General features: G+C 34.3%; 1 protein-coding gene across 1 annotated transcript in view; it reads right to left on the reverse strand.

Moving 5' to 3' along the window:
- The window catches only part of LOC114335081 (fatty acid synthase-like), a 265,424-nt gene that overhangs the window by 81,688 nt on the left and 159,416 nt on the right, over positions 1–24,320 (reverse strand). The window contains exons 14-16 of the mRNA XM_028285236.2: positions 19,651–19,894; positions 19,389–19,587; positions 13,616–13,900 (exon numbers count right to left, since the gene is read on the reverse strand). Of these exons, the coding sequence (XP_028141037.2) occupies positions 13,616–13,900; positions 19,389–19,587; positions 19,651–19,894 (728 nt within the window). The remainder of the gene's footprint in view (positions 1–13,615; positions 13,901–19,388; positions 19,588–19,650; positions 19,895–24,320) is intronic.

Genomic DNA, 24,320 nt, shown 5'->3' on the forward strand with positions numbered 1-24,320 from the left:
ACAATCTGTATTGTGTTTAAAATATTTAATTCTCTGAAAAACTTGAGTGTAGCGTTGTGTGTTTCATAAAATAGACATCTGCAGTTTTATCGTTTCGGGGTAAAAGCAGGTCATGTTGCCAAAGAAGTGTAACATGTGTTTGGCCCTTTTCAGGGCGAATGGTGTAAACTAAACTATCAAAGATAATAGTGCAGAGATTTGAATAGAATTTCAGGAGTCTCTTTCTGATGTCAGAGATGAACACTTTGTTCGCTTGTGCGTCTCTTTTCGCCGTAAAAATACTCTCTCCGCAATAATTAATAGATTAAAAAGACTCTTACGTTCTCTCGTTCGCTATTAAGACTATAATTTATCGTTAAGCCGCTTATTTGTCAAAATCGTTGTTGTTAATAAATGCTTTGTTCGCCGAATACCCTTATTTATCGCTAATACACAACCCTTTCTATCGTATTAATTAGCACCTTTAAAACCAGACCAAATCAAATTATTCGAACCAGTTCTCCTAAAAGTTCACTATTTTGTTTATATCGAAGGACGGGACATACGGGTGTGGTCCTAAAATATTCACCTATGTCCAATTAGGCAAAAGGTAATAATTAAACCATTTTTGCCACGGTGGGGTGAGATTGAATAAAAACTCACACCATTTGATGGTCTACATCGACCCGGATTTTTGGTTGGTTTTCGCGTTTGTGCCACTTTTTCGGACATTTTTGTGTGTAATACCTCTACAAGACTTGTTAGTTCGCGTCGCGATAAACTCTAAGTAAAAGAAAGTGAAGTTATTGTGTGTGGTTAGTAGCTGCCACCTGTTGCTTTATCAATTGGACTAATTTGGTGAGATTTTTCCATTTTTTAAAACTTTTATTGCTGATCCAAGGTAAACTCTGCTCAAAGACATTTTACGGTCAAAAACACTTTTGTAGACATTTAACGTAGACGCTGTATCTCTCTGTGAAACTTAGACTCTTATTCTCTCGCCGCGCTTGTTAATTGACAAAAAACTCTCCAGTGTAATTTAGATTTTGCCGCGTATCGATAGACTCTCTCTCGCCGTGTGTTCAATCGAATTCGGGATAGAAATGGAAGACCTCAAGAAAAAAAGGACGCCTTTGAAGGCTAAAATTACAAGGATCGAAAACTGGCTCTCACAAAAGGCTAGTACGGAAAAGGATGCGCTACAATTTCAATTTCGGCAAACAGAATTAAAAACCTGTTTTTTAAAATATGAAGAAATAATGGATCAGATAGACGAGATTGATGAAGCCGGTACTGAAGCAGAAGACAGGGTAACAACTGAGCAAAAATATTTCTCTATTCTCGCGGGCCTACAGCGTAAGATGGACGAGTTATTGTTGGGCCCCCCTCCTCTCAGATCAAATAGCACTCAGTCAACTGTGGCCACTGCTAAGGTTAGGCTTCCGGAGATCACCATGCAAACGTTCTGCGGGTCATTCTCTGAGTTCAACTCGTTCTACCAGCTCTTCGAGACGCTAATAGTGAACAATGAAGAACTCAATAATGTGCAACGATTTATTTACCTTAAATCGTTCCTGCGAAATGAACCCCTCCAGTTGATCGACAACATCGAAGTTATCGACGAAAATTTCGATATAGCTGTAAAAACTCTCAAAGATCGTTACGAAAACAAATCGCGAGTGATTAGCTTACACATTCAAAAATTGTTAAAGGCTCCATCTCTAGTTAAAAGTAATTCAAAGGCGTTACGCGAATTTTTAACTCTAGCTCAGCAGACGCTGCTCGCTTTGAAAAATATGTCCGTACCAATTGAGCATTGGGATTTACTATTAATTGAAATATTTTTACAAAAATTAGATTTTTCTACACATAGGGCCTTTGAATATGATATTGGGACAAAGACCTTACCTACCCTTTCACAGTTTTTTAAATTTCTCGAGAAAAAGTGTGATATTCAGGAAAAATTAAATGTTTCAGATCATGATAAAAAGGTTAATAACAGGTCTCAATCAAAAACATCTTTCTTCTCATCAGTTGACCAACCATCACACTCTTTCTCTGATAATAATTGTACTTTTTGCAGAAGTAATGCTCATAAGGTTTATCAGTGTAATGATTTTAAATGCCTCTCTTTACAGGAAAAATTTAATTTTGTAAAAGGTAAGAAACTGTGTTTTAATTGTTTGGGTAGTAAACATTTCTCTCAAGATTGCGGCTCTACTCGATCATGTACTTTGTGTGGGGGTCATCATCACTCATCCCTCCATGGAACCTCTGAAAATGTCTCTTCTTCTAGGAACATCAATAGGCAAGCTCTCTCTCGTGAGCGCAATGCTCAAAATTCTCAAGGTGCTTCTCGTGTTGTCGCTCCCATATCTACTCAGCATTCTTTTAATAATCGCAGCCAAAATGAAGCTTCTACTAGCTCATCCAGACCTCCTTTAGATATGCAAAATTCTCCAGATTCTCAGGCAGCCACATCTCTCTCAGCTTTATCAGTTAAAACTGATGTATTGTTGGCTACCGCTTTAGTAACCGTTTATTCGAAAGACGGCAGACCCATGCATGCCAGAGCGCTCCTAGATAATGGGAGTCAACATTCGTTTATCTCTCGTGATTTGGTTGAGAAGTTAAAACTCATCCCTTATTTTAAACAGCTACAGATATCAACCATATCCGAAAACACCTCACTCTCAAACGAAATGTTAAACTTAGAATTTTTCCCCTATAATGTAAATGACAGAAGTTTTAAAACTTCTTTCGCTGTACTCGATAGTATAACTTGTAGGCTTCCTAGAGCTACTATAGATAGAAGTAAAATAAAAGTCCCACAGGATCTCACTCTCGCAGATCCCTCGTATTCTGTTCCGGGTAAAGTTGATTTGCTTCTAGCTGGTGATATCTATAGTGAATTATTGACGGATGGATTTATACGGTTAGGAAAAAATCTTCCCATTCTTCAGAATACTCACTTAGGCTATGTTATTTTTGGTACAATTAATCCTCAGGTTTTTCACCGTAATTCACATTTGGCTATCTCTCAATCAAATGTTTCTCTCTTTGTTCAATCCGAACCCGAAGAAAATCAGTTGGATAAGTTGCTTCAACAATTTTTCGAAATTGAAGAAGTTCCCCTCGTTAGTAAATTAACTCCCGATGAAGAATTAGCGGAACAAATATTTAGCAAAACTACTCTTGTGTTACCTTCAGGTCGCTTTCAAGTAAATCTTCCATTTGTCTCTGAAAACGCTAATAAGATGTTGGGTGAATCCTTTAAAATGGCTTTTAAAAGATTTATGAATTTAGAACATAGGCTCTTAAAAAACGAAAGTACATATGCTCAGTATAAGTCTTTCATTAATGAATATCTTCTTCTCGAACATGCGAAAATAGTGCCTCTCTCTCTAACCAACGAAAAGTTAGAAAATAAATATTTTCTACCGCATCACTGTGTGTTTAAGGAAGAATCCTTAACAACAAAGCTTAGGGTTGTTTTTGATGGTTCGATGAAAAGCTCTAGTGGTTATTCGCTCAATGATATTTTACTCAAAGGTCCTACTCTTCAACCGGAACTTTTTGACATTTTGCTACGGTTTAGATTGTATTCCTTCGTTTTTACAACGGATATACAAAAAATGTATAGACAAGTTAGAATAAATCCTGCTCAAACCTCTCTTTTAAACATTCTCTGGCGTGACTCCCCTGAAAAAGACATTGAGTGTCTTGAATTGCAAACCGTCACGTATGGAACTAAAAGCGCTAGCTTTCAGAGTACTCGTTGTTTAATGGAACTGGCACAAACTCATCAGACTAAGTATCCTTTGGCCAGTGATGCTCTTCAAAATAGTTGTTACATTGATGACATTCTCTATGGCGCTAATGATGTACAGACTCTCCTTAAAGCTCATAAGGAAATAACTAGTTTGCTTGAAACCGCTTGTATCTCTCTCCATAAATGGTGTTCTAACTCAGACTTGTTTTTAAAAAATATCTCTTCTCTCTCTTCGAACACTACTTATGTAATAGCTCCAGATAATGGCTCCAATAAGGTTTTAGGTTTATGTTGGAATCCTATTCTTGACACCTTCTCAATCTCTCTCCCAAATTTTACCTTAAAGGACTCGTACACCAAGAGAGAAGTACTGTCAATGATTGCCCAAATATTTGATCCTCAAGGCCTAATTAACCCAGTTACAGTTGTCGCTAAATTAATCATGCAACAAATTTGGATTTCCAAAATTAATTGGAACGATATCATAGATGCAGATACGTTGCATGAGTGGCTAAATTTTGTTCGCAGTCTCTCTAATTTTAAGGATTTAAATATACCTCGGTGTCTCTTTTTAAGTCAAGAAATCACTAGTGTTGAGATTCACGCATTCTCGGATGCAAGTTTAAAGGCTTATGGAGCTTGCATCTACCTACGTGTGATTTATAGATCAGAACAAGTATCTTGTTCACTTTTAGCATCTAAGAGTCGTGTCGCTCCGCTAAAACCCTTGACTCTCCCAAGATTGGAACTCATGGGTGCGCTATTGTGTAGTAAGCTCACAGCAAGGATTGCTAATATTATTGAAGAAAAACTCTCTCGCTTAGACTCTATAAATATGTGGTCGGATTCAGAAATTGTTCTCGCTTGGCTTCGTTCGCATCCCTCTCGTTGGACTCAATTTGTAGCAAATAGGGTTGCACAAATTTTAGATAATTCTCCTAACGCTCATTGGAGGCACGTACGATCCAAAGAGAATCCTGCCGACATACTCTCCCGAGGAATGCTACCCGCTGAAATACTTAAATCTTCTTTGTGGTTTCATGGTCCTCAATTTTTGAATCAATCTCGGTTGGATTTGTTGAAATACAATCCAAAAGTTTATACCTCCAAGTTACCCGAAGAAAGGAAAGTAACTCTTCACATTCGAAATGATCAAATAGATTTTTTCACCTCTCTTTCTGATAGGTTCTCTAATTTTTCAAGGTTTGTAAGAACTTTAGCATTTATATTCAGGTTTGCCAATAATGCCAAATCGCCTTCTCATAAGTTATCAAATTCTCTTGAAGTAAGCGAACTTCAAAACGCTGAACTGAAGATTGTTAAGATGCTTCAGTATTCTTCTTTCTCGATTGAGATTTCTGAGATTAAAAAAGGTAAAACTCTATCCAATAAGTCTATTTTACGCTTAAACCCCTTTTTGGATGAAAATGAAATGCTGCGTGTAGGAGGTCGCCTTGGTAACTCAGACGTTACATTTGATCAAAAATATCCTCTTCTCCTTCCCTCAAAAAATCGTGTAGTACGTCTCTTTCTTCAGAGAGAACATATCAGACTTTGTCACTCTGGTCCTCAAAATACTTTATCTCAAATTCGACTTAAATATTGGCCTTTAAATGGACTACGTGAAGTTAAAAAGGTCATACACCAATGTATGGTTTGTTTTAGATTTAATGCCAAACCCGCTATTCAGATTATGGCAGATTTGCCAAAGGAACGTTTGCAATCCTCTCGAGTATTCGCTCATGTAGGATTAGATTTTGGTGGCCCCTTTCAGATTAAAGCTTCCAAACTCCGCAAAGCTCCCTTGATAAAATCTTATATTGCTCTTTTCGTTTGTCTATCGACTCGAGCTGTTCACATCGAAGTCGTGTCCGGCCTTTCTACAGAGACGTTTCTTCTCGCTCTAAAACGTTTTATTAGCCGTAGAGGCCTCCCTCAGACTATATTCAGTGACAACGCCACGAACTTTTTGGGAGCTCGTAATCAGTTGTTTGAACTTTATAAGTTTTTAAAAGAAAAAGAAAACTCTCGCTCTATTAATGATTTTTTGGCATCATCGCATATTCGCTGGAAAACCATAGTTCCTCGAGCCCCTCATCATGGTGGCATCTGGGAAAGCGCTATAAAGAGCGCAAAGCATCATATCCGTAGACTCATGGGTGATATTAAGCTCACTTTTGAAGAATTTACCACTGTTCTCACTCAAATTGAAGCTGTGCTCAACTCTCGACCGCTTTGCTCCCTCTCAAATGATCCCTCTGATCTAACCTATCTGACCCCTGGACATTTCTTGATTGGACAATCTCTTACGTCATTTCCTGAAAGGGATGTAATCCACATTCCCGAAAATAGATTAAGTTTATGGCAACATCTCTCTAAACTCCAGCAAATGTTTTGGAAAAAATGGTCAATTGACTACTTGAACAGACTCCAAAATCGCCCTAAATGGTTTCTTCCTCATAAGAACCTAGAGCCCAACGATCTCGTCTTGTTGATTGAAGATAACACTCCTCCTCTTTACTGGGCTCTAGCAAGAGTGATTGATGTCTTTCCCGGAAAGGATGGCCGAGTAAGAGTTGCATCGGTCAAAACTAAAGATGGAGTCTTCAAGCGCTCTATTAATAAATTGTGTCCTCTACCAAATGACTGTTAAAATTAAGTTAAGTTGAGTGTTTTCGCTTAAGAACGTGGTAAGTTGATTTATGTTAGGTTAGGTTTATGTTAAAGCCAGTGCTTCAACGCGGGGGAGTATGTTGTGAAAACAACAGTTATTTACATTAATTTGCTTTTATAAAAATATCTCTCTGTAAATCTGTTGGGACAATCTGTATTGTGTTTAAAATATTTAATTCTCTGAAAAACTTGAGTGTAGCGTTGTGTGTTTCATAAAATAGACATCTGCAGTTTTATCGTTTCGGGGTAAAAGCAGGTCATGTTGCCAAAGAAGTGTAACATGTGTTTGGCCCTTTTCAGGGCGAATGGTGTAAACTAAACTATCAAAGATAATAGTGCAGAGATTTGAATAGAATTTCAGGAGTCTCTTTCTGATGTCAGAGATGAACACTTTGTTCGCTTGTGCGTCTCTTTTCGCCGTAAAAATACTCTCTCCGCAATAATTAATAGATTAAAAAGACTCTTACGTTCTCTAGTTCGCTATTAAGACTATAATTTATCGTTAAGCCGCTTATTTGTCAAAATCGTTGTTGTTAATAAATGCTTTGTTCGCCGAATACCCTTATTTATCGCTAATACACAACCCTTTCTATCGTATTAATTAGCACCTTTAAAACCAGACCAAATCAAATTATTCGAACCAGTTCTCCTAAAAGTTCACTATTTTGTTTATATCGAAGGACGGGACATACGGGTGTGGTCCTAAAATATTCACCTATGTCCAATTAGGCAAAAGGTAATAATTAAACCATTTTTGCCACGGTGGGGTGAGATTGAATAAAAACTCACACCACCGCGTATGCTGCTAATTGGGTAGATTTGTTTGTAAGTATGTTATTTCCGCTTACCGTCAACCGTCTAATTACATATTCAAGAACAAGATTAAAAAGCGTTGGAGCCAGTCCGTCGCCTTGTTTCAGTCCTTGCGTTATCGTAAACGCATCAGTGATCTGTCCTTGAATACATACTTGTGCTTCTGTTTCTGTCATTGTCATTTGCACTAGTCGTATTAATTTTGGTGGTATGCCAAATTCTTCCAATACAGATCACTATCTTGTGGGGGCAAAATTGCGGCAGAAAATCGCGACAGTGGCAAAAGGGAAAAATAGCCAAATTCAAAAATGGAATGTTGAGGGATTCAAAAGTCCAACAAAGACACAAAAATATCAAAATACTCTCCAAATAAAACTCAACGGAATCAGAGAGAAAGATACTGCAGAGGAAGAATGGAGACAATTAAAAAGAATAATAACGGAATCTGCAGAGGAAACTGTCGGAAAATCCAAAAGGCAAAGAAATGCGGAATGGTATGATGACGAATGCAGAACTGCAGTAGAGGAAAAAAAGCAAGCTAGGCTTAACCAACTCCAAAGAAACACCAGAAATAGTAGAGAAATTTATAACGAAAAGAGAATACAAGCAAATAGAATATGCAGAAGAAAAAAGAGAGGCTTTGAAAAAACAAGTACAAGAAATCCTAGAACATAACAACAGACACGAGAGCAGAAAATTCTATAAAAGGATAAAATAAAGCACACAGTCATTTAGACCAAAATTGACAATATGCAAAGACAAGGACGGAGAACTACTAACAGGGAAACAAAAAATTATAATGAGATGGAAAGAATACTTTGAGGAAAACCTAAACGCTGACAATGGAAATGATCAAAACGAGACAATATATTTTACGGCGGAGCAGCACATTGAAAATCGGAGTTATGAAGAAGTAGTTCAAATAATAAAGAAACTAAAAAACAGTAAAGCGCCAGGAACGGACGGAGTTGCGGCAGAATTGTTGAAATATGGAGGACCCGAACTCTGGAGAAGAATTCATTACTTGATAAAGTTGGTATGGACCAAGGAGCAAATGCCGGAGTAATGGGCAGTTGGTCTTATACAGCCAATTTATAAAAAAGGAGATAAGAGGGAATGCCAGAATTACACACCAATTACATTGCTAAATGTAATATACAAAATCCTTTCTGGAATTATCTACACTTGATTGTCAGAATACTCTGAAAATATAATTGGTGATTATCAAAATGGACTCAGAGCAAATAGAGCCACTACAGACAACATATTCATACTTAAAACAATACAAGAGAAAGCTTATGAATACGACATAGAACTATATAATATGTATATAGACTTCAGACAAGCTTTTGATAGTGTGAAAAGAGACAAAATGCTGGAAGACCTCCGAAATCTAGGTATACCAAAAAAATATATCAGCCTCATAAAAATGACGTTGAAGGGTTCAAAAGCCGTAGTTAGAGTAGATGGAGAACTCGACACCTGATATGAAAAACATTGTATCTCCACTTACAATGTTTTTCAACTATGGCTTAAATAGCGTCTATAAACGATAACGTTCAATTTGGTCTAAGAACTTTTATCCTATCTTATGTAATTATAAAGTTATTTAACAAAATAACCTCACTGTAAGTGCAAATTTTTGATCACTGGGTGGAAAAAACGTTGTAACCAATGTTACAATATTAAAATTTTTTATTATTGATGAAAATTTTTTACTAAAACATTGTAACATGGGATACAATGTTTTTCTCGAAACATTTTATTGAGTAAGTTTTTATAACTGCATTGTAAGTGTAAGTTGTGATGCAAGAAAGCAAGGTAGTGGAATATTACGATGAAAAACATTGTAAGTCAATTTACCATGTGTTTACATCCAATACTTTACATTTTGTAGGGATAACGATCACTGAACGAAATAGTATCGTGTTCTTACAATGTTATTATGACTCATTTCGTAGTGTTGATTGTTGACAGGAATAGATTTGCAAAATGCAAGATTGCAGAACTTGAGAATTTATCGAAATTTCTGGGTAATGACTGTTAAACTTTTAGTTCTTGTCTACTGGTTCGTGTGTTATTGTAAACATATCTAAATATTAACGTGCTGTGTTAAACTTACTAAATATTAGCACAATTATTGTGCTACGAATTTTTTAAATAAGAAAAATGAGTCGTGGAAAACTGCTTTTGGATTTAGCTATAAAAGACAAAAATCTCAAAGACAATGATGGTACGTAATCTTGATTATAAACTAGTTTAATTTTAAAGATAAACTTAAGGGGGTAGGCGCAAAATCTCGATCCAATGCTATTCAGTTGCATTTATTTTTTTTGAATAGTGAGAAAACTAATAAATATTTTTTAAAAATTTGAACGCAAAATGAAAGATTACATTATTACCGAGGGTCGAAAGTCCCTAATAATAAACAAAAAGTTTCTTTCGAATGAAATATTTGAAATTAAAAATCACACTAAATTTTCTCTTTTCTTTTCAGCCCTGTAACTTATTAAAACAAACTTTATAGACGTTTTCAGAGACTTTCGGCCCTCGGTAATAATGTAGTCTTTCATTCTGCGTTTAATTTTTTCAAAAAATACTTACCTATTAGGTTTCTCAGGATTCGAAAAAAAATGAATGCATTTAAATACCATTGGACCAAGATTTTGCGCCTACCCTCTTAACAGTTAAGTATAGATTATTAGGTAGGTACTAAGTTATATCAACCTTTTTTTGGTCCTTTCATCCGGTACTTCATCAGCTAAGAATGTTAGCGGCAATGGTGTAGATTACAACGAACTTGGATTGTTTATTGATAAAGTTAGTAGGCTATTATTTTGTATTTTACTAAAACAGTTTTATTGTTTTTATCTTTAAAAATTTACTTTGAGATATTTTATATTAATGGGATATTTTATAAAAATCACGTTTCAAGTAAAACCAATAAACTAAAATAATTATAATCTCTTCATTTTGATATTTACTGATTAGTTACAATTTATATGCACCTAACCAAATAAACATACTGTGTTGAAATATCATTGTATGAACCACTTACAATGATCTTCACCTAAAATTCTGAAAAAATTTGCTATTGTAACTCGACCTAAATCAGGACCAGTAATGTTGACAACAATGTGATATGTAAAAGTGAAAAGCTGAGAAAAAGTTATAAAATATGGATTAAGAACATTACAAAAAATATATAAGCTGACACAGTAAAAAAATAAAATGTTTTGGAAATTTCTTTGAATCGCTCTCCTGTAAATTAAGCAAAAGTGAGTTACAATGTTTTTCATATCAGGTGTCGAACTGTCTCCCCTGTTTGACATCAACATGGGGGTGAGACAGGGAGACGCACTTTCAACCATGCTGTTCAACCTAGTTCTTGAAGCAGTCATAAGAAAAACCAAATCAGTACAAATTACTGCATATGCAGACGATGTCGCCATTATTAGTAGAAAGACACGACTAAGGGAAACGTTTAAGGAAATTGATTCTGAAGCACAAAAAAGAGGGCTAAAAATAAACGAAACAAAAACTAAATACATGACCATCAAAAGAACTCCTGAGAATGAAAATAATATAACAATAGACAACTATAGTATTGAACGTGTGGATGCCTTCACATATCTGGGCACAGAAATCAATCAGAAGAATTCCGTAAATAGCGAAATTAATGCACGTATTTCCAGTGGAAATGTACATACTATGCTAATAAAAGATTGATGACGTCGAAATTATTAGACAAAAGAACCAAAATGACTATCTACAGAACCTTGATTAGACCCGTAGTAACCTATGGTTGTGAAACCTGGGTAATGGCTAAAAAAGATGAAGCCCAACTTAGGATATTCGAGAGAAAGATACTGAGAAAAGTATATGGCCCGGTGCTAGAGGAAGACGGCACATGGAGAATCAGGAGAAATGACGAGGTTAATGATCTGAATGAAGGGTATGACATTGTAAGATTTGTAAAAAGTGAAAGACTGTCATGGCTGGGACATGTTCAGCGATAAGAAGACACGAAGACGACAAAGAATATGTTACAGTGGAAGCCGGTAGGAAGGCGGAAAAAGGGAAGGCCCAGAACGAGATGGTTGGACGACATGGAAGACGACCTGAAAACCATGAATATAAGACAATGGAGGAGAAGGGCCCAAGAGAGATCTGAATGGAAGGACATAGCCAGACAGGCAAAGACAAATCCAGGGTTATGATGCCAAAAGAAGAAGAAGATAGGTAAACACGTCAATTACTCCTTATGCAATTCTTTGATATAAATCTTTTTATAGTGAGTTATAAGTCTCAGGTCGAGAATCAGCTGCACCCTATCATTCTGAAATTCCTAGAATTCAGTATTTCGTCTTTTCTTTTTGTCAAATATTTTAATGTGTATATGTATAGTCCATTAAAATGTTACATTTAGGTTGCATTTCTTAGAGGAGTCAATTTTATTTTTTTAATGTGTAGGGGGGTTCAGTAAAAGCTTAAGTTCAAGTTTTTGGGGTCGCCACCCTTGTCCCCCGGCCGCCATATTGGAAAAAGGGGTGCAAAGGGTTTTCGCGCTGTATCTTCTAAACTAGCAATCCTACAGAAAATTCAATTACACATAAAATATTGCAAATCAAATTTTCTATAATTTTATATTTATTACTTTTTATCGTCAAGTGACCAACAAAAAAGTTAAAAATAAAAATATGAGAAAATTTTGTAAGAAGTTTCTTTTTGGAGGTTGTAACTTTTTTTCCGTTCATTTCACAATAAAATAACATCACAGCGATTTTGTAGAGGATTTTTCAGTGAACAATTATCGCTATAAAGTTGTTTAATTTTATTTATTATCTAGGTTTTACAGAGCTCCAATCTTGACCAGATTCTCGAATTCTCATAGGAATACAATAAAAAAAAATACTTTTCTATGCCGAGCGGCAGCAATCTTTATGCCGACCACGAAAATCAAATTTAAGGTAAATGACCAATTTTGGTCTATTTTTATGTTTTCGAGGTCGCTGAATCCGAATATGAAGTTTATTTTTATCTAGATTTGGTGGAACATGTTCAAAAATCAAATTTTATACAAAAATGCCGAAAATCAATTTTGATGATTTTTCAAATTTACCTCGCTGTATCTTTGGTCGCTTTAAATATTTCCTTTTGAAAATTTTACTGTTTAATCTCTGAAGTATGTAGATAACAATGGGATTTGTCCTAAATATTTAAACACATTAAAAAAGGAGTTGTTAGTTTTTAAACATTTTGTCATCATATTTCGTTAGTTTCATGTTTACTTAAAAAAGTTGAGTGACATATTTTTTAGTTTATAATTATAACAAACCCAACCATTAAATTATAATTCATGATGAAGTTTTTTGGAAAATTTTAAGTCAAAATATACAATAGGAAAAAAGTTATGTTACTTCATAAACAAGCCGCACACCCCAAAAAACGCTTATATCTCGAGATCCTGACCACGGTGTGGTTAGTGGCTAATTTTGATCATACTTTATGATTTTAATAACAAAAATTCGTTTTTTCTCTTCTTAAGAATTTTTCAATATGCGGTTGCGTCATTATTCTTCTGAACCGGCGAATTTGTCCTCAAACAACTTCTTGGGCCGTTTCTATATATGCTTCGGGTTATAAGTTTTATAGTGGGGAGAAAGGTCAAAAACAGATTAATAATAGCATAGGAATGTTAAAATCATAATAAATTGTATGAATAAAAAATATATATATAAATAGAAAAGTAAGCCTAACTTTTGTTTTTATTATATCCCTATGAGCATTCGAGAATCTGGTCAAGTTTGGAGCGCTGTAACACCTATATAAATAAATAGGAATAAACAAATTTACAGTGGAACTTGTTCGCTGAAAAACCCTCTACAAAACTGCTATAATGTTATTTTATTTTAAAATGAACTGAAAAAAAAAGTTATAACCTCCAAAAGGAATCTTGTTAAAATTTTTTTACATATTTTTGTTTATATCTTTTTTGTTGGTCACTTGACGATAAAAAGTAATAGAAATAAAATTGTAGAAAATTTAATTTGATACATTTTATGTTTCATTAGATTTTCCGTAGGGATGGTAGTTTACGAGATATAGCGCGAAACCCCTTTGCACACCATTTCCAAGATGGCGGCCGGGGGACAAGGGTGGCGACTCCAAAAACTTAAACATAAGCTTCTAGTGATCCCTCCTACACATTAAAGAAATAAAATTGACTCCTCTAACAAATGCAACATACGGCTTAAAAAATGTAACATTTTAATGGAGTAATAACGTTTTAATTTAATTCGTATCTATGGAATGATCCTACATGCAATGTAAATACCTACCAAACCGAATATAGTAAACAAAAAATATATTTGTTACCTTCTTCTAATAGTTTTTTGAGCTTTTGTTTAATGTACAGATCCTCTTCGAATATAGAATTTAGATCAATACAATAGATGTTAAAATTTTTTTGCATCATGTTTGAATCCAACTTTATTTCGTCAAAATTGTTTTGGTTGGTAAGTTGTATGAACTTGCCCTGCTTTGTTAAACAATTTAAAGAATTTTCGATGAATATTCCTCCGACTGGATTAATTACCAAATCAACACCCCTTCCTTTTGTTTGTTCTAGAACTATGTCTTGAATTGCTTCACTTGAAGTAGCTAAAAAAGATAGAACACAATAAAGCCGGAATGGGACGTTTCGATGCCGCCGGTTCATCGCCGGCCGTTTCGATGCCGCCGGTTCATCGCCAGTCCATTTCATCGCCGTCATATCTCGCATTTCCTAGAATTCCTAATTAATACTAAAAATAACTAATAATTGTAACTGTCGAAAATTCGGAAATATATCAGATAGCGATTAATTGACTGGCGATGAATCGGCCTGCGTCGGCATCGAACTGGCGGCATCGAAACGGCGGCGATGAAACGTCCTAGACCCCAATAAATCAGTTAGTTATTTCATATCATTTTATGTTTTGTTTTCCGATTTTTTGTTAGTTGTGTGATAATAAAAAAATATGAAAAAAACATTTTTAAGAAACGCTTTTCTTTAGTTACGAGTGACTAATATTAAAAATATTATAAAAAAATCAATTAAAAAGCAAAATACAAAAAAAAACTCGAAGGATTATTCGCGCGAAAAGTGAAAAAGTATCTATCCTCAAACCGTTTATTCGATGAAGACGCGCCCCACCCTTTTCTTTAACGAATGTGTTAGATTTTTTCAATTTTTTAATTTTTTAACGAATGTGAGATTTTTGTATATTTAATCTGTCTAACAGTTTTTTTAGAATAATCCTTCTAGTTTGATTTTTTTTAATTGTTTGCTTTTTAGTTGATTTTTTTAAATATTTTTAATTTTAGTCACTCGTAACTAAAGAAAAGAGTTTCTTAAATTTTTTTTCATATTTTTTTTATTTTTTACTTTTTAGTCTTACACTTTTCAAACGTTAAAATATATCATCATGTTTAAAAAAGGATGTATATGATAGAAATATTTTTTGCATTTTTTTTTTCAACATTTGTTACATATATTGTACATTTTCTGTAATTTCTTAATACATTTCTCAAATCAAAATCATTATTAACACATATTACAGTCTTCGCAGTCTTTCCATATCTTCTAATACTTTACTATTGCACGGTGTAGGCCCTATTAATTTCTCGCGAATTACGAATTTTAATTTTAATTGTAGCACGAAACGTCTCTACCGGTGGTTTTTCTAAGACTACGTTAAAAACACGAACTTTTTGAATTCGACTTTTGGTTGAAGTTTTGTTTCGTATCGTATTGAAATATGACACAAATAAGCGCCGATGTTTATATAAACAAAGATATGAACGTTCAAAATCGTCGCCGCTTAGGATGTTTATATACATGATGTACAAACATGAAAAGTAGTCGGAATCGGCAAAAAATTTGAAATTTTATTGTTTATTTATGAAGCATAACGTACACAATTAACGTAAAAAGTGAAATTATGTATAGTTCATATAATTACATAGCTACAATCTGTAAAAGTTTCAATTTTATACATGGTAAAAAACAAGAGAATTTAAGCATTGTCCATTAAAATCGTTTTTTATTTAAACAATTAATAAACATATAAAAAAAATTATTGACTATTTAGTGTAGGAAACAGAGGTTGAAACTTGCAAAATGGACACAAGTCCGGTATTATTTTTTTTACTGGTATATCAAGGGGTGCTTATTGAGACTAACTTTTTCTTAAAAAATTTCGCCCCGGAACCCCCCTTTTCACCCCTTTAAAGGGGGTAATATGTGGTTTTTGCGGAACGTAGTACCCTTCCTGTACCTTTTGCAAAAAATTTCTTTTATAGAAATATGAAGAGGACTATATTTTCTACGACTTATTTCCAACAGCATATGTCTACCACCCACCGTTTAGTGGGGGTAAGGCCCCAAAGTTGACAAGTTTTTAAAAAAGATGTTTAAAAAAAATTTTCCCTAACTGTAATGGAAATTAAGAAGAAATCCTCCGGCAATTATTCACAAATAAGTAACTGATTTTTTGGTATAGGTTTCACTTAATGGTAATTGCCCTTTTTTTAATTACAGGTTGTTACATTTAAAAAAAAAACCCCTTTTTATATCTTCTGAACCGTTTATGCTAGAGTAAAAAGACTTTAAGCGATTACCCATGTATTAGTGCTGTTTACAAATTTGTATAACGCACCCCCATTTTTTCTCCGAAATCACCCCAAAAAAAGAAGAATTAATAAAGAAAGTGAGTTTCTTGGAATCCTTCACACACAATGGCCTTTATTAATATACTTCATATATCATTTTGTGCACGTTATTATTACCCATGCATGGACCAAAAGCGATTTCCTAGTGCAACCCCTGTACCAAAAAAAATAAATAAAATAAGGGGTTGAAAAAAATTTTTTTTTTTGCTTTGTGATCCATATGAGCATGATTCATCAATAGTGTTTTTCAAAAATTTATATGGTTATTGCAACATCCCTGCAGAAACCACACCTATCCTTGAAAATATACTGCAGAAACTACCCCTATCCCTTGGCGAGCATGTTTTTACGATTTTCTCATTACCTATGCATTCTTTTTAAACAAAACTTATACAAGGTTAAAGACCATTATTTACTCTAAAAATTAAGTCCTATTCATTTTTTTCGTATAAGCAACCGTTATGGCACAGTGGCGCCGTAAACTTTAGATATGCTTTGGCGGGCTCCAGCTTTTGTTTTTTTTTTCGTCGCCTGTTCGTTTTATTAATGAAGTACTTATGTAAAATAAAACAACACAGAGTAACCTACAAATTATGACCTATGCACATTTTACATTCTTTGCGCCCCAAAGCCACAGTGGTGGCCCAAAATCAATTTATGGTGGTGGCATTCTTTCGCCACCTACACGTAATTTATTGCATTAACTATTGCATTAACTATTGCTACCTTAATAACACAATATTCAACCTCAAGTGGTCGCTGAACACTGTCGGATCCAGGAAGGGGTGATGGGGGCGATCACCCCCCCTCTCAAACCAAGTGATATTATATTTAAAGATTATAAAAATATTCATTTATTTTTATAGAAATACTTATATTATATTATTATTTTTATAAGAATGGCGTACTTTTTATGCTTTAGCGACAGTGGCGGATACAGCATCGTTAAGAGGGGGTGCCAATTGGTTAAATTTCTGTAAAAATTAATGAATTTTTTTATAATCTTTAAATATTATATCACTTGGTTTGAGAGGGGGGTGATCGCCTCCATCACCCCTCCCTGGATCCGCCACTGCTTAACGACCACTTAAGGGTGAATATTGTGCTATTAAGGTAGCATTAAGGCAACACAATGCGTGTAGGTGGCGAAGATATGCAAAAATTGATTTTGGGCCACCACTGTGGCTTTGGGGCGCAAAGAATGTAAAATGTGCATAGGTCATAATTTGTAGGTTACACTGTGTTGTTTTATTTTACATAAGTACTTTATCAATAAAACGAACAGGTTGAAAAACGGTGACGGAAAAAACAAAAACTGGAGCGCGCCAAAGCATATCTAAGGTTTACGGCGCCACTGTGCCGTAACGGTTGCTTATACGAAAAAATGAATAGGACCTAATTTTTAGAGTAAATAGTAGTCTTCAACCTTGTATAAGTTTTGTTTAAAAAGAATGCATAGGTAATGAGAAAATCGTAAAAACAAGCTCGCCAAGCGATGGGGATAGTTTCTGCAGTATATTTTCAAGCATAGGGGTGGTTTCTGCAAGGATGTTGCAATAACCATATATATTTTTGAAAAACACTATTGATGAAGCATATGCCCATATGGATCAAAATGCAAAATAATTTTTTTTTCAACCTCCCATTTTATTTATTTTTTTTTTTTTGGCTACAGGGGTTGCACTAGGAAATCGCTTTTGGTGCCCACGCACGGGTAATAATAACGTGCACAAAATGATATATGAAGCATATAATATGAAGGGCATTGTGTATGAAGTCTATCAAGAAAATCACTTTCTTTATTAATTCTTCTTTTTTTTCGGGTGGTTGCGGGGAAAAAATGGGGGTGCATTATACAAATTTGTAAATAGCACTAGTACATGGGTAATCGCTGAAAGTTTTTTTCCTCTAGCATAAATGGTTCAGATGGTATAAAAAGGGTTTTTTTTTTTAATGTAACACCCTGTAATTAAAAAAGGGCAATTACCCTTAAGTGAAACCTATACCAAAAAATCAGTCAATTATTTGTAAATAATTGCCGTAGAATTTCTTCTTAATTTCCATTACAGTTAGGGAAAAATAATTTTTTTAAAAAACATTCTTTTTTAAAAACTTGTCAAATTTGGGGCCCCACCCCCCACTAAATGGTGGATGATAGACATATGCTGTTGGAAATAAATCGTAGAAAATATAGTCCTCTTTATATTTCTATAAAAGAAATTTTTTGCAAAAGGTACAGGAAGGGCTACGTTCCGCAAAAGCCACAAATGACCCCCTTTAAAGTGGTGAAAAGGTGGGTTCCGGGGCGAAATTTTTTAAGAAAAAGTTAGTATATGAGCACCCCTTGATATACCAGAAAAAAATAAAACCGGACTTGTGTCCATTTTGCAAGGTTCAACCTCTGTTTCCTACACTATATTCGTGTATTGTTCCCGCGAATGCATATGTCTGCAAATTTTCATTCTTTTGCATTGAAGAAAGGACAGTCAAATTAACGTCAAAAGATTTGACCCAAACGATTGAACTAAATAAAGGCGTTTAATAAAAATGTTATTGGAGATTACATCAACACTTCAGTCGGGATATCATTTGATCTTGCATGGCGAGCTTCAACCAATTTCACTATTCTAACCTACATAGGTGAGTTAGCAGCCATCTTAACTTTAAAGGAGAACGGTTATTGCTCAATCTCTCCTCCATTTTCAACTTTTCGACAAAAATGCTAGGAACTGAAATTGTTTCGAATGCGATTTCCTACAATTTTTTTCGTTTGGTCGATATTTTCCGGATTAGGGGAAAATAATGGAAGGGGACAAGAAATAATTATATTATTAAATTGAATGTCGTTCATTACTATCTTCACGACATAATTGTACCTACATAAACCAAAGTGGAGAGAGTTATATTTTATACAATTTTGATCTCTTTCGTATTTTAGCTAAACTCAATGTTCAAGGTCTAAGGTTCGTTCTTGTTTATGGATTTCTTGGATGACGTTAGCGTCTACGGTTGTTCAATCGCTTGTGTCTCGTTAGGCTTGCCCCTAGGAGTAGGGCCTTAAATGTTAATTGTAGCACAAAAAAATCGAAGGAGTCAACATGGTATAAAATTTATTTCCCTATATTTTTAACTGTGTACATTTATGTCGTAAAATTAATATTAAACAAGATAATTCAATAATTATACTTGTCAATATTTTTCCCTCTAATTCGAAAAATATCAACCGAACCAATTTGCAAGGAAGGAATTGTAGGAAATCGTAATAGCAACAATTTAATTATGTACCATTTTTGTTGAAAAGTTGGGCAAAAACGGTTCTCCTTTAAAAAAATCAAGATGGTGGCTAAAGCAACGGCGGAATTTAGTGGCTATTTAAAATTTACACCACTACTGACTCACTAAAACTAGGTATAAATAGCAACACTTTTATACTCACCTATTTTAGTTGGATCTAGTAATGGATACAGTTGAATCAGGGTACATTTTTCTTCCTCTGAGTTAACACTTATAAATATAATAGCTCTAAAGCTAAGAGCTATTGCAATCACTGCACTTCCTATTCCACTGGCACCATCTTGTAGTAATAAAGAATTATTCTTTCCTATTTTACCTTTTTCCATCAAAACGTAATATGCCTAAAAAGATATAAACATTCAAAGAAAACTTTAAGTATACTCCACCCAAAAAAACATTATTACCGTTATATAATGAAGAGGTATAGTAGCTGCCTGTTTTAGTGTCCAGCACTTTGGAACCTCCCACGTAAAGTCCACATCATTTTTAATCTGTATACTGATGCGCTCCTTGGAAGCTATGCCCATTACTCTCGTACCATTGGGTTTTGTACCAGCATATCCAAAGGTGTACGGTGAATACTGCATTACATGTTTATAATTAAAAGTCGAGTAGTATATATTTATAATATGCATCGTTTGTTCTTTTCTAAAACAGAATCCATAAAGTTAAACATGAAATAAAGTTCATATAATCTTCTGTCAAAGGTCTAGTGTTAGCGTTTTTAAGTCCCTCACATCTACCTAACGAGACATAACGACCACTTATGTAGCCAGAACCGACCCTTTTATATACTCTCTAAAGTATTGAGTATCTTTTACATAAATATCTCTCAGTTAAAAAGAAAGTGAATTTTTTTGTTTAAGTTCCGGGAATCCAATATTTGTCCTCTAGCTTGTTAAGGCAATAACTGAGCTACGGCCACCACAAATGAAACGTAATATGCATATCACAGTATACATAATTACTAGGTATAACCACCTATAGCTCTACCATAGTATATTAGGCAATCCAAACCACGTGACCTCTGGTTGGCACACAAACTAACAAAGAGGTTATGTTTGTATCTATTTTTCAATGATTTTTCATTGTTTATCGTCGTATTTTGGATTCATTTGGATTTCGTTTCCTGTTTTTGTGAACTTTATAAACTTTACCACAATGCAAACTGATTATTTAAGGAAATTATTATTGGAAACTCCAGATGTTGCGAGAAAGGTAGGTGAAACAATTTTTTTTACTGTTCATTTTGCCCCAATATTTATCAATAATGATTAATTTTGCAAGCAATAACATTATTTCTTTTATTGTTCTAGATATTTATTGAAGCTGAAAATAATTGGGGATTTAGATCCATACGCAATTCAGTCAGAATTGGATTTTACTGATTTTACTGATAAAATGATTTATTACTGCCATATATTTGAATTACTGTCATGATTGTTCTAAAATTATATTATATGAATGTCTGATTTTAAATAAAATATTCTCAATCATTGTAAAGAACGCAAATACTCTAATAAAAATAAATTTTTGTAGTTGAAGAATTTCCAAAAAAATAAAATATTTTTTTTAGGTGAAGCATTTCCAAAAATCTAATGCTAAACGACTAAATGCTTGGGTGGGGTGATAGCCAGTTCTGATGACATAGCAAATTCACATTGTATGCGTATGGCCGGTAATAGTGAAGTCTGCAGCCATATTGCAGCAATCCTATTTTTAGCTTAGTATGCTCAGGGCAAGACAGACGAAGAAGAACCCAATGTATGTACATATGTTACAGCTACATGGTTTGGAGATAGCAACATATGCATTCTCTGATGAAAAACTAATGAGTTTTGAAACTGTTCGGTCAGAGTGCTTGTTGCGCTCACTAAACGAATTGAAATATAAGATGGCTTTGGCATTGTGTTGCAGTGATATGAAAATGGTTATTCATTTTTAATTATAATGTACTTCTTCATCATGAGTAATTATGTATTGGTCTTTTAAATGTGTATTTATTTTTGTAATTAGTATCAACATGTAATGATAATATACATTTATCGTTTAAGGTATGACTATGTTTTGACTCTAAAATAAATGTTTTAAAAATCGAATCCTGCCTCTTTCTGTTAGTAACTACCCATGGATATCACAAATTGTGCTTACTGATAGGTTTGTTCGTAGAACGATCAGCAACTCTTGCCAACCATCAGACACATGTGCATTCGTAGTCTATGAATGCTAACTATTAACTGCACAACGCTAACTGTTAACTGCTGATGCATCTGATGGTTGGCAGCAGTTGCTAATCGTTTGTGTCGTACTATGAACAAACCTATTAGGTCTGGATCCCGTGTACCAAAAAAATTGATTAATAGCAAGCTGAAAATTTGTTAATAGCTTAACGGTGTCCAGTTGGACAAACTTTGATGTATCGTGACACTGGAACAGGGGTAGTTTTAATTGTGAAACAGTTTGGAAACTCAGATTTGGAACATCAGATTACAAAAACATCCCATATATTTTGTCGGACAGAACATCCAATTGATATGTTATCCTTTCATTAAATTCTCATGCAAAAACCAGACTGCTATTACTAACCAACATGATTCCTGTAGTTTGACATGGTCTTCGTGTTCTACTCATTAAAATGCCCAGTTGGTGATTTTTTCACCAGTCTGGTTTTTGCATGAGAGTAATGAACTGGTAGCAAATCAATTGGAAGTTTTATCTGACAAATTACATAAACATTTTCGTAGTTTGACGTTCCAAATTTTTAACCTGTTCCACAGTTAAAACTTCCAGTGTTCCCGTACATCAAAGTTTGTCGGACTAGACACCATTAAGCTATTAATAAATTTTCAGCTTGCTATTAATCAACTTTTTTTTGGTACGCGGGATCCAGGTCTATATGGAATAAATAAATAACAAAACAAATTCCCTGTCAAAACTGCATTTATTTTGAATAGAATGAAAAACAAAATAATATTGTTTTAACAAAATAGGGGATAAATATTAAAATTTAGTACTATTAATAAAGTTTGTCACATTGGCCTAAAAATGAATGTCACTAGTTACGTTAGTGTCACATATAAATAATTGTAATATTAATAAAAACCATAATTCCTAGCATGAGTGCGTCCTGTTATTTGACAATTTAGTTAGGTGAGAAAACATAAATGAGTTTCTAATACGGCTTTTCATCGATTGTCATTTGTTTCGAGCTTCTGTCAGATGTTGTATAATCCGTGTATAATATTACTATACACGGATTATACGACATATGACAGAAGCTCAAAACAAATGACTGTGAATGAAAAGCCCTATAGAGGGAACACGAAAAAAATTAACATTATCCGATCAGCTCGACTTCCACAGTTCACTACTATACAGATTACAGGCATGTTTTCAGCACTTAAAATCACCACAAACGAAAAGTTTATAAAATAATCAATCTAATGAATGTCTTTAAATACTAAATTAAGCTCAAAATCACGACAAAAAACAAATTAAAATTAACATTATTCTGATCAGTTGGACTTCCACAGTTCACTACTATACAAGTCACAGGCATGTTGTCAGCACTCAAAATCACCAAAAACGTAAAGTTTATAAAATAATTAATCTAATGAATGTCTTTAAATACTATATTAAGCTCAAAATCACGACAAAAAACAAATTAAAATTAACATTATTCTGATCAGTTGGACTTGCACAGTTCACTATTATACAAGTGACAGGCATGTTGTCAGCACTCAAAATCACCAAGAACGTAAATTTTATAAAATAATTAATCTAATGAATGTTTTTAAATACTATATTAGCTCAAAATCAGGACAAAAAACAAATTAAAATTAACATTATCCCGATCAGTTGGACTTCCACAGTTCACTAATATACAAGTCACAGGCATGTTGTCAGCACTCAAAATCACCAAAAACGTAAAGTTTATAAAATAATTAATCTAATGAATGTCTTTAAATACTATACTACCTCAAAATCACGACAAAAAACAAATAAGAAAAATCAATAATTACATTGAGTTTAGGTTAAGAACAGTTTTGTGTGCCAACCAAAGATCACGTGATTTAACTTTGACAGGTCGATGGATTCCCTAATAGAGGGACAGTAAAACCACTTCTCTGTCGGCGCTTTGATCTCAAGAAGTAATACCGGCAGTACGCAATTGGTAATTCACCAGTGGTGGATGCGGGTCTTCCCTGTTAAAATCCGTACGTTTCTATGCGACTAGCAATGCGAGAGTGGGGCAAAAGAGACTGCGAAAATTGCGCGGTCGCCATGCGCGACTGAAGATTTTACTTCCAATTTTTCGGAGAGTGGTTCTACTGTCCCTCTTTATACTGTGGCTCTACTGTACAGGATTACAAAAGTTCAACATTCATAAGTTATTAGAAAATAAATTAAATTGTTATTAATTATTAGAACCAATAATACAATGGAATACCACGAACAAATTCATCAGTTTAACTTTTATATAGGATGCCTTTGAAATGTGGTTACACAGACGTACACTAAAAATACCATGGACGGCTATGCTGACAAATGTGGCAGTCCTTAAGATGGCAAATGCTGCTCGCGATCCAGCGGTTTGATAACATCAAATATAGAAAGATGGCCTATTTTGAACACGTGGTAAAGGGATACCGATCAAATATTCTTAAAAAATGACTATTTTTATATTCATAAATATAAAAATTGTTAAAGACTAAGTTTTCAATCTAATAGAACATAAAACAATACCAAAAATATCACTCTACATCCCACCAGATCGAAAACAATGGGAACCTTCTCTGGTTGCACCTACGAGGCTTCTAAAATTTGCAAGTCATAACGGATGCTGAGACTCGGAGGCATAACCAGAGAAGATTCCAATTATTTTCGGTCTGGTGGGATGTAGAGTAATATTTTTGGTATTGTTTTATGTGCTATTAGATTGAAAATTTAGTCTTTTGCTAGCAGTTGCCGCTAGGGCATCCTTGCATTTCGTTCGTTGCAATCAGTGACTGCGCGCCGGGGTTTGTCCTGGTTGGGTCAGCATATGTGCCTCCTGATGAGAAACTAATAAGTT

Source organism: Diabrotica virgifera, chromosome 6, assembly GCF_917563875.1.
Source record: "Diabrotica virgifera virgifera chromosome 6, PGI_DIABVI_V3a".
In the NCBI taxonomy this organism is placed as follows: Eukaryota; Metazoa; Arthropoda; class Insecta; order Coleoptera; family Chrysomelidae; genus Diabrotica; species Diabrotica virgifera.